The sequence below is a fragment of the Orycteropus afer genome, unplaced genomic scaffold (genome assembly GCF_000298275.1).
Source record: "Orycteropus afer afer isolate SDZICR_OR568_19922 unplaced genomic scaffold, OryAfe1.0 scaffold00018, whole genome shotgun sequence".
NCBI lineage: Eukaryota > Metazoa > Chordata > Mammalia > Tubulidentata > Orycteropodidae > Orycteropus > Orycteropus afer.
This window is the reverse complement of record NW_006921605.1, coordinates 14,133,677-14,144,823: the sequence shown is the minus strand read 5'-3', so window position 1 is coordinate 14,144,823 and position 11,147 is coordinate 14,133,677. Positions and strand designations below refer to the sequence as shown.

The following is an 11,147-nucleotide window of genomic DNA, read 5'->3' as shown; positions in this document are numbered from 1 at the left end:
CGAACTGGAGCTGGCTCCCTCTTCTCTCCCTGAGATGCAGAAGGCTCTGAGTGGCATGGCTCTCTGGAGGCTGCAGGTCTGTGCCATAGCACGGCTCCGTTTCTTGAAACTAAAACACGGAAAGAAAGAACTCTTGATCCTGTGAGTACCAGAGTACTTTGATTTTGAGAGACAATGAGTTTGACAGAGGTTCAAGGTAGAAGAGCATTCAAAAGTAGAGTCAGATGCTCAACGTTCCTGCCAGGAGGTAAGGGCAGCATTTGACTTTACTTAGGCCTTTGAACCGGTTCATTCTAGTTCCATCTCCTGCTGAGAATTTGCAATTCTACCTCAGATATACTGAATCAGAATTGATGTACTGAATCAAAGTACACATTGTAACAAGATCCCTAGGTGATTCTTAAGTATACTGGGATTCAGATGCAAATTCTCAGCAGGGGGTTAAACTGGAATGAACTGGTTCCAAGCCCACATGTTGCTGATGGTGAGAAGACCTGTATGTTGGCACTTGAACAGGCTTGTGCTCACGCATGTTTCGTTTTTATGGTGATGCCTTTTGGTACTGTAGCATCCCAATGCCCTGCTTTCACCATTTAGTGCCTAGAAACATGGTTGTTGTAGAGTAAAACCAACACTCAACAAGTATTTGTGGGGTGACTGAATGCATTAAACTGCTATAGATTCAGATGGTTATGTTTCTTTATTGTTAGACTATTGGTGCTTGGCATTGCAATGTGGCCTTTGATTATGGAAAATCTACTGCGTGCCTTATTGAGTCTGAACAGCAATTTGGAATTTAAACCTGAAATGTATTTCCTCTCTCCTGGACAACTCCCTAAGGAGCCCCATACCAGCTTATTGATCATCAATAACACAGGTGAACCCCATGTAGAATTTAAATCCAGAAATTAATAATTTTTATTGTCAAAAAGCACATACTTGGGAGAAAAGCAAATGATAAGTGAAGAAAATGTGCATTTGAGCTTTATAAAAACAAGTTCTAAGGAACAGAGTGTAAAGTTTGCTCTCACTTGGGGGATAATGGGGATGGTGAGACGAGAAGATAGGAGCCCGGGTCACCATACAACATTGCAGAACAGAGCTGCCCATCTACCTGGCTACCCTAAGGCTTCATGTGTGACTGAAAGAGACTTCTATCTCAGCTGCACCACTTCATTTTGAGATATTTGGGAGTATATCTGTGTCATGGGACAGTATTACTATTATTTTGCCTGAAGGGATATATATGTAACATGCTATGAATAGCGGCTTTGAACTTTTCCATGGGAGTTATTTAAAATATTTGACCCATACTCTCTTGCTTTTTTATGGCCTTCTGTTTTCGACATCGTACTAGAATCAAATATTGAAGATTTTATACACTCACTGAAACATCAAAATATAGTTTTGGAAGTAGATGACTTTGACAATAGAAACGGCACTGATGACCTGTCATACAATGGAGCTATCCTAGTTTCTGGGAAACAAAAGGTATGTTTGTCTCTTGTTTTTACTTTTATGAAAATAACAACAAAAACAAGAAAGTATTACAGTGTAACTGCTTTAAAAACTACAGAAAGTTAACTCATTCAAGATACAGTTACTTGACTCAGTAAAACAATTTGGCTCATTATTGAATCAACTGAGAAATAGAAATAATTTTATTGTAAAACACTTTATATATTAAGTTTGTTTTGGATTAGATAATTTTTACTTTTGACAGTTGTATGTTGTTACGTGCTGTCGAGTTGGACCTGACTCATAGAGACTCCTCCTTGGGTTTCTCAGGCAGTATCATTAAGGAAGTAGACTGCCCAACCTTCCTTCCGAGGAGTGGTTGGTGGGTATGAACTGCCGGCCTTCTGGTTAGCAGTCAAGTGCCTTAGGCACTACATTTGACAGTAGCTAAGTTTAATTGCATTCATCAAATGATAACAAGTACTAGAATTTATAGTATTAATGAGATATAATTCTGAATTTTAAAAATCCCATTAAATACTTAACTCTTCGATGTTTTTATATATTGAGATGATACATTAAATAACATAAGAATGGCCACATGAAATCCCAGAGAGAAAAGTGTTCTCAGTCTACTCTCTTAGCATATTTGAAGTTGGGTGAAGCAGTACAAGTAATAGAATTGCCAAGAATCAAGACTATTGAAAACGCACCTTACCATAGCAGACCTCCAGTGAAAAAAAGGAAGGGGCCATATTGAATAAATCTTCCTCTCTATTCCTCAATTCAAGGGAAATAAAAAGAAAAAACAAAAGTGAAAGCCATTGGAGATCTATCGTTGAATTAAGTTCAAACTACACTAAATACATAATAAAAGACATAAGCTCTGGGCATCAACTGGGTGCTTTCCTTGTTACTTGTCTAACACATTTACTACATGAACCACTGGTAATATTGGAGCCATATTGAAAATATGGTTGAATGCATGAACATTTTCATAAACACAAAGTGTATAAACATTGTCTTAGAAAGTGTGCAATGCTCCATAGGTGGAGAAATGAGGAGTATTTCATGAACCTCATCTGCGTTTTAGAAGGTCAGCATCCTTTTACTTGGTCATCTTAAACTAACTGATAGTGTCTCATGCCTATGTCACTGTCAGCCTGTGAGGTGAGATTTCCTCATCAGCAAAATGGGGGAAATGATCTAAAATTAGTTGTTGTTGCTGTTACGTGCCGTCGAGTCGGACCCGACTCATAGCAACCCCTCCTTGGGTTTCTGAGGCGGTATCACTACGGAAGCAGTTTGCCCAACCTTCCTTCTGAGGAGTGGCTGGTGGGTTTGAACCGCCAGCCTTCTGGCTAGCAGTCAAATGCCTTAGGCACTATGCTACCAGAGCTCCCTAATAATTTTACTAAAAACTCCTATTGAGTGGATACAGACACTGTGCTAGGGCCTGGCAGACACGATCTCATTTAAGTCCTCTCACAGCCCATGTATTATCCTCTTTCCTTATCCTATCTCCTTTCACAGGTGAGAAAGCAAGGGCTCAAAAAGGCCAGTTAACCTGAAGACACGGACACTTGAGAACTTGAGAACTGTCAGGATCTTCTAGATTGAAAGCTTGTCTTTGTTCTTGAAGGATTTAGAATTAATATTATTTGTCTTGTGCTTTTCTTTGGTTTCTTTGAAGGATTATAGATTTTCAGTCGTGTGCAATGTCAAGAGACTTCACTGCTTCCCGACGCTTATGGGTATTGTCAGCAATGGGCTGCTTGGAATGTTGAACTTTACAAAATACATTCGCACTGAGAGAGATGCAATATTTAATGTAAGTATTGCATTTACTCATTTGGAACAATCAGGAATTTGACAAGTCAACTGTATTTCCCTCTCTACCTTTTAAATATTAGTAATTCATTGTTAGGAGCTCTGGTAGCATAGTGCTTAAGGCACTTGACTGCTAACCAGTAGGCTGGCGGTTCAAACCCACCAGCCACTCCTCGGAAGGAAGGTTGGGCAATCCTACTTCCGTAGTGATACTGCCTCGGAAACCCAAGGAGGGGTCGCTATGAGTTGGGACTGACTCGACGGCACATAACAACAACAACAACAATTCATTGTTAATCCTAAAACTTACTATTTTGTCCTGACATTTTAAACAAAATATACCTAACACTATATATATATATATATATATATTTATTCTTTTTTATTTTTTTTCCTGGTGAATTAGTATTAGAGGATTCTCATGGGGTAATACTTTCCAATATGATGTCATGTTCTCCTATGGAATCTTCTGTAAAGGTATACACATTTATTGGAGGAAGAAGAATGTGTGTGTGGGGGAGAGAGAGAGAGCAAGCCCTGAATTGGAAATCAGCAGTATTTATAAGTCAGCTTTAGAATTTCGTAAATCTAATATAACTTGCCGGTGGACTTTCCACTGACTAAATGCATAGGGGGTTGACTAAGCGTGAAGGACAAGGTGCCAGCTCTGGGCCAGCATGTTTCTGATTCCTCCCTTCACCTGCCACGGTTGCTCTACAGAGCAGGAGGTCTGACTGATGCCGCTGCATTTTCAGGATTCTGTGGCACAGTTGTTAAGCACCAGGGTCAAATGGAAAAGTCAGCGGTTCAAAGCCACCACACGTGTTGTGTGACTTGGTACAGGGTAGTGTAGTGGTTAAAGCATTCAGCTGCTAACGAAAAACATCAGCAGTTTGAACCCACCAGCTGCTCCGTGAGAGAAAGATGGGGCAGTCTGCTTCTGTAAAGATTTATAGCCTTAGGAACCCTATGAGGGCAGTTCTACTCTGTTTTATAGGGTTACTATGAGTCCAAATGGAAGCAATGAGTTTTGGGGTTTTTGTTGTTGTTGTTGTCAGCTGGTTACAGGTGGGTTTAGACAAAGGACATATTGGTGGGAAACAGGAGAGCAAAAGGTGCCTGCACCCTAGGATCCAGCCACATCACCTCCTTCCTTTGTCCCTCCAGCCCAAGGGTGACAGAAAAGCTCAAGGGAATAGTGTCGAAGGGAACTCACCAGTGTAAGGCAAGAAGCAGGACCAGCAGGCAGCAGGACAGAGCTGCCAACTTCTCTTGGTGCTTTAGGATCTTCATGCCATTTCCTGTCTGCTCAGGATCGGGATGGACCCGGGGCTACTCTTGTAGGCACCCCGCAGTCACACACTCTTCCTCCTCAGTCATCCCTGGAATGTTGTGAATGCACTTTCTCACGGGGTGAAGAACTGGATTCATGGTCACAGCCTTAACTAAAGTTTAAGAATGGAAGCACTACTTTGTGATCAGCTATGACACTGCTCTCCTGTGATTACATGCAGGAGGCACTCCCTGGGCATAGACCACCTCCGGCAGGCCCTGAGTCAGGGATTTAAAGTTCTTGAGGAGGGTCCTTGGCTTCTGTCTCAGTCTCCTACTGCTGCTGTAACAGAAATGCCCAGTGGGCGGCTTTCACAGGAATTTATCTCCTTACGTTCTGGAGGCTAAACCTAACTCCGCGTTCTTGCCTTGTCGATTCCTTCCTTGTCGGTAGCCTGAGGATTCCCTTGATTCTTGGCGATCCTCACAGGGCGTCTGTCTTCCCCAGTGCCGGTCTCTGTGTCTAATCCTCCCCCTACACTGATATGGCCTCATTAGCATAATGAATAAACTCTATTTCCAAACAGAATGACATGATAGGTATAGGGGTTAGGATTCCAACACCTATTTGGGGACACAATTCAATCCATACCATACCAGCATTTGAATTTCCTTCTGATTTCTGTGTACGTACCCACCCAGGTGCCAAATCTCCACACGGCCATCACCAGGTCTGCAGGGAAAGGCTTGCTATTCAGGCCTGAATTGTCTGCAAGTCTAGGCTGACAATTAATAACTTCTTTGTGACGGCTCCTGGTCCAGGAAGTTGCTCCAGGAGTTGAAGCCTCGTGTAATATTATCAGAAATTACTTCCCCTCCAGCCTCAAAGTCTGGACATTGACAAGCAGGTTGCATGATTTAGTTTTTGAATATTTCAAAAAAAAGTACATTCTTTATGATTATTGGTGTTTACTGAGTTTTAATAAATGCTCTGGTAGCATAGTGGCTAAGGCACTTGACTGCTAACCAGACGGCTGGCGGTTCAAACCCACTAGCCACTCCTCGGAAGGAAGGTTGGGCAATCCTACTTCCGTAGTGATACTGCCTCGGAAACCCAAGGAGGGGTCGCTATGAGTCAGGTCTGACTCGACGGCACATAACAACAACAACAACAACAATAAATGCTCACTCATTTAAAATTCCTTTTCCGTTTGCAGAGGTATGAACCAGTTTGGACTGACCTGCCGGAAGGCTCACTTTTCTTATTTTTGATGGTGTGTAGTATTTCTCCTTACATCGCCATGAGCAGTGTTGGTGATTACAAAGTAAGAAAAAATGGAATGAAAGACAATTCTGGAACTTCAGTAATTGTATTTTGAATGTTATATATTCAAATATTTTATTGTAAGCTAAGTATTTAAACATATGATTAACTTACATAATGTACTTAAGCGTTATTTCCAATAAATCTGAAACTTCTAAAAGCACAAAATAGTGTTTACTTCAAAATCACAGAAGTGCACTAATTTTGCAGACTCAAATGAATAAAAACCTTCAAATAGAAATATTATAATGCTTTTGACATTATTTTCTAACTGCAAAGAGGAAATCATTGATGTTGAATGTGAAGACCAAATTTAACACTTGAGTCCCCCTTCCTAGGCAGAAGTTGTGCCGTTATGTTGTGTTTGTATTTGGTCATTCCCATTATCCAGACAAAACAAAGCATGTTCAGATAAGTCAGCCCTGACCACCTGGAGCCAGTACCTCCCCAAAGGAGAATTTATTATGCCCGTTGAGTCACAAGATAACTTTTTTTTTTTTTTTTTAAAGGAGCTTAATGCCTTGCTCAGGATATCCTTGGGTTAGAAAAATGGCGACTGGCTTCCAAAAGGTCACTACCTTGAAATGACTGTGGAGGGTTCCAGTCTGCACACATGGCATCACCATGAGTTTGAATCAACTTGATTCAACTAACAGTAACAGCAATGTCTTAATCAGTGTGCGGTCTACTTTTCTAGTCATTATTCATGAATTAAGTGGTGTTACAAATTAAATCTATCAAACAAAAAATACGCAATTTTTTATATGGCAACCATTTGGGAATATCTCAGGTTTCCAAATGTTATAAACTCAAAAACCAAACTCACTGCTATCAAGTGATTTTGACTCACAGTGACAGCCACCCATTGGGTTTCCAAGACTGTAAATCTTTATAGAAGCAAACTGTTTCATCTTTCTCCCATGGGGTGACTGGTGGGTTTGAACCACTAACGTTTTGGTTAGCAGCCGAGTGCTTTAACTTCTCCACCACCAGAGGTCTTTCTAAATGGCATCATCATGTAAACAAAATTAGGTTCGATTTGTTTAAATGAATCTTACAAGGCGTTGATTATGGTTGGGGATTTCAGTGGAATCTGTGCGTATCCTGTGCTTTTTCTTCAGAACGAAGCTCACTCCCGGCTGTGGACTTCAGGCCTCCCACCATCTGCTTACTGGTGCGGGCAGGCGCTGGTGGATACTAGCCTCTACATTTTTATTTTCTTGTCAATGTATTTATTTTTCTACCTAATAAAGAGAGTGTACATTTTCATCACAAGTCGAATTGTATTTGCTTTGGTAAGTAGCAGGTCACATAGACCATATTTTATAAGATAATGACAAATTTTAGCACTGATATTTTATATTATCAAGACATTTTATTTTTATTTTGTCATAGCCATAGAAGACATGCACAGTGTAAAGTGCAATAAAGCATTTTGAAATATGCATACTTAAATTTTCCCTCAGTGAATATTTCCACTTTTGACTCGGATCTTATTTGCATTCCCTTCAGATAGTGACTACACTTGGTTCCGCAGCTGCTCTTGTCATCTTGTCATATGTGATATCATTTATCTTCCACAAGAGGAGAAAAAATAATAGCCTTTGGTCATTTTGTTTTTATATGGTAAGTGTATATTCATATGTGCAAATATAGAGGTAGCATTCTTATCTAACTTACCATATAACTTTCAGTTAGAGTCACTTTTGCCTGAAGCAATGGGGAGAGCAAAAAACCAAAAACCAAACTCACTGCTGTCGAGTCAGATCCGACTCATAGCGACACCTCCTTGGGTTTCTGAAGCAGTATCACTTCAGAAGTAGATTGCCCAATCTTCCTTCTCAGGAGTGGCTGGTGGGTTTGAACCGGCATCCTTCTGGTTAGCAATCAAATGCCTTAGGCACAATGCCACAAGAGCTCCCAGGGATAGCAATAGGACTGTAAAATTACTCCATTAAAAAAGAAAAAATGGTTGTTAGAGAGTCGATTCCATCTCATGAGGAGCCCATGCATTTCAGAGCATAGATGCACTCCATGGGGGGGGGGGGTTCTGTTGCTGCGAACTTTCGGAAGATCACGAGGTCTTTCTTCAGAGGCCCCTCAAGGTGGATACAAATAACCAACCTTTCAGTTAGGAGCTGAGTGCCTAAACATTTGTGCCACCCGGAGACTCCTAGCATTGTATTTCTGATCATTTTCCCTTTTGCTTCCTTGTATTTTTCTATTTTATTTTTACATTATTGAACAGAAGGCACATATGTATAGAACACTGGAATCTCAGAGTTGAAACAAACTCAATATTCTATCATGCAGTTCACCTCTTGTTGTTGTTGGCATGTGCTGTCAGGTTGGCTCTGACTCCCAGTGACCCTGTGTACAACAGAACAAAACATCGTCCGGTCCTGGGCCAGCCTCACAATCCTTGCTTTACCTCAGCCCATCGTTGCACCCACTGTGTCAGTCGTCTCATTGAGGACCTCCTGCTTTTTCATTGACCTTCCACTTTACCAAGCATGATATCCTTCTCTAGGGAGTGGTCCCTTTTGACAACATGACCAAAGTCGGTGAGACAAAGTCTGGCAATTTTTGCTTCCAGCAAGCATTCTGGCTACACTTCCTTCAGGACAGATCTGTTAGTTCTTCTGGCAGCCCATAGTAAGTACTTTCAGTAACTGGCTCAAGGTCACACAGCACTTATATTAGACTCAGGAGCAAAGTCGAGGTATCAGACCTTACATTCTTATTCCACATGTCAAAAGTATGTGATAGCAGCATGATTGACAATATGGATTCAAAGCTCATGCTCATTTAAAAAAAAAAAAACCCTGGAATTTGGGCACTAAAATGTTTCCAAATTCTACATCTTCACAAAGGCCTCATGCAGTTTGTAATAACCTTTCACGATGCCTAACACAGATAAGTTATAATTTCATCCAAAATATATATTGGGATATATATGTGGTGATAATTGATATTTTCATCATGTAGCTAATATACATTTATATCTGCTGTCTTTGGACTGAAGTCCTTTTTAATTCCTCACAGAAACAGATGTGAAAGTACAGTGTATGTTGATGGTCAGCTCAGCTGTCCTTTTGTGATCTGTGATGCATTTGGAAGGGCCGTCTAGGCAATGTCTCTTCATCATTGAGTGAAGCCATAGTCAGGAGCTAATGTCTTTTAGAGGCTGATGGACTCCCGTAAACCCAAAGGTCCATGTGGTACCTCCTGGGTATCCTAGGCACCTGTCTGACCAGAAACTGCCTTTCTAGCTTCTCATGTTGAGTGGTGGAGCTATAGTAGCCCATCCTGACCACAGGGAGGCCCAGAGTATTTTCTTTGATACAGTTTGGAATCCTCTCTTATTCCAGTGGATGAAGAAGAGGGAAGGGGGAGAAAGAGGCATAAAGGTCGAAGCTTGGAGTCCTGGTAGAATCGGAAGAGTCAGCTAAGTAGACTTAAGGACTTATAGTTATTAGAAATGAGAAGATAGGAGGAAAAATAGAAAAGAATAACATCTTGGGAAACAGATGAAGAAAAATATGCCTTTGCAGAGAGATTGTGGCACCAGCAAAGGAGAAGAGTCCTTCAGATTGGCCTTCTATGATGCTTATTATGTGTTTACTGAATATGTGGTTTTAAGTTATTTTGCTCTACTCGCAATTACTTCGTTTTAGCACTGATGAAATGTAATCCCATGAAATGGCCCTCAAAATCTACTTTTCTGACATAAAAACTTATACGCAGAGTTCTGAATTCCAGTTCTGTGAGGTTGTATGATGTGATTTAACTTCTCTGACCCCTAGATTTCTCACATGCAAAGGGAGGGTAAATAGTAGTACCTACATCGTAGAGTTGTTGAGAGCATTAAAACATATCACGGACTGCCGGAAGAATGAACAAGTGTGTCCTGGAAGGACAGCCAGAATGTTCGTTAGAAGTGAGGATGGAGAGTCTTTGTCTGTGTCTTCTGGACATGTTATCAGGAGGGACCAGTCCCTGGAGAAGGACATCATGCTTGGTAAAATAGAGGGTCAGTGAAAACGAGTGAGCCCTTCAACGAGGTGGACTGACCCAGTGGCTGCAACAATGGGCCCAGACGCAGCAACGAGTATGAGGATGGTGCGAGACTAGGAGTGTTTCATTCTGTTGTTTACAGGGTCTCTATGAGCAGGAACCAACTTGACAGCATCTGATAACAACAACAACAAGAACAACACGTTCTTAATGCCTGGCATTTGCAATATTCAATGAACTTAGCAATTATAATTCTTACTACTTTTTTTCCAATTAATGTATTAATGATCCAGCAAAGGTTCAACAAAGTGCTTAATACATACTTGCTGACTACAAAATTAATCCTTCACTCAGAAAAATGTTTTAAAAATTATCTTTACTCCCTCATTTCCAAGTATTCTGGTAGAAAAAGATCCCATTGTAATCAAAGTGCACAATCTCAGAAAAAGCATCTGTTTAGAAAGAGGAAAATATGGAGCAGGGAGGATGATGGGAAAGCTGTAGAGTAGTTTGAGAGGCTGTGTGAGAGGCAACATGGATTCTTTTTCTATAACTGTCCACGTACCTTTTCACTGGGTCCATATTTTTTACACGTTAGCAACAGTATTATTACCCTAGCTCTACAAAGATATTTCCTCTCTTTAGCTTATTGTTTTGGATTGCATTTAGTAATGTACTGCCAGGAAATCTATTTGATCATTTTCGTTTTCCCTGATCCCTAGAATTTTTCCTGTTTACACTTTTCTGTTGGTGAGCTATGGAGCGTATATATTCTCGTTAACAAAAGTTTCCCTCCCCCTTGTCCATCCTCCCTTTGAAAGCGGAAATTGTGATGGCTGTCTGGGTGAATTTGTGTTTGTGAAAATCCTTATACACTTGATGAGAACACTTAGGTCTGTTTTCCCAGATATCAGTGGTCTGGCTTTGTCTGATGTGCAGTCTGTCTGAATTTGTCTTGTAGATCACGATCATCATGTTTGACATCACTATAATGCAGGACTTCAGCTTAGGGATTCTGATTCCCTTCATGGTATTAGTTCCCCCATTTACCGTTGGTGGGTTTATAATGTTTTCATCAAAGGTAAGAAATGTTACGAACTGTGTCATTTATTTTGAACGTGCAGTCGTTAAAGTGTCCCAATGGACAGAAACAGAAAGTAGATTAAATGGAGGTAGGGAAGGACAGCTAATGAGAATGAGGGAGCTACTTGGGGTGATGGGAGTGTTCTGAAATTGAGTTGTAGCA

General features: G+C 40.8%; 1 protein-coding gene across 1 annotated transcript in view; it reads left to right on the top strand.

Annotated features, from left to right (window-relative positions):
- The window catches only part of LOC103214092 (ATP-binding cassette sub-family A member 6), a 74,588-nt gene that overhangs the window by 49,181 nt on the left and 14,260 nt on the right, over positions 1 to 11,147 (top strand). The window contains exons 15-22 of the mRNA XM_042783539.1: positions 4 to 141; positions 711 to 877; positions 1,358 to 1,491; positions 3,152 to 3,289; positions 5,778 to 5,885; positions 7,006 to 7,179; positions 7,397 to 7,510; positions 10,863 to 10,982. Of these exons, the coding sequence (XP_042639473.1) occupies positions 4 to 141; positions 711 to 877; positions 1,358 to 1,491; positions 3,152 to 3,289; positions 5,778 to 5,885; positions 7,006 to 7,179; positions 7,397 to 7,510; positions 10,863 to 10,982 (1,093 nt within the window). The remainder of the gene's footprint in view (positions 1 to 3; positions 142 to 710; positions 878 to 1,357; positions 1,492 to 3,151; positions 3,290 to 5,777; positions 5,886 to 7,005; positions 7,180 to 7,396; positions 7,511 to 10,862; positions 10,983 to 11,147) is intronic.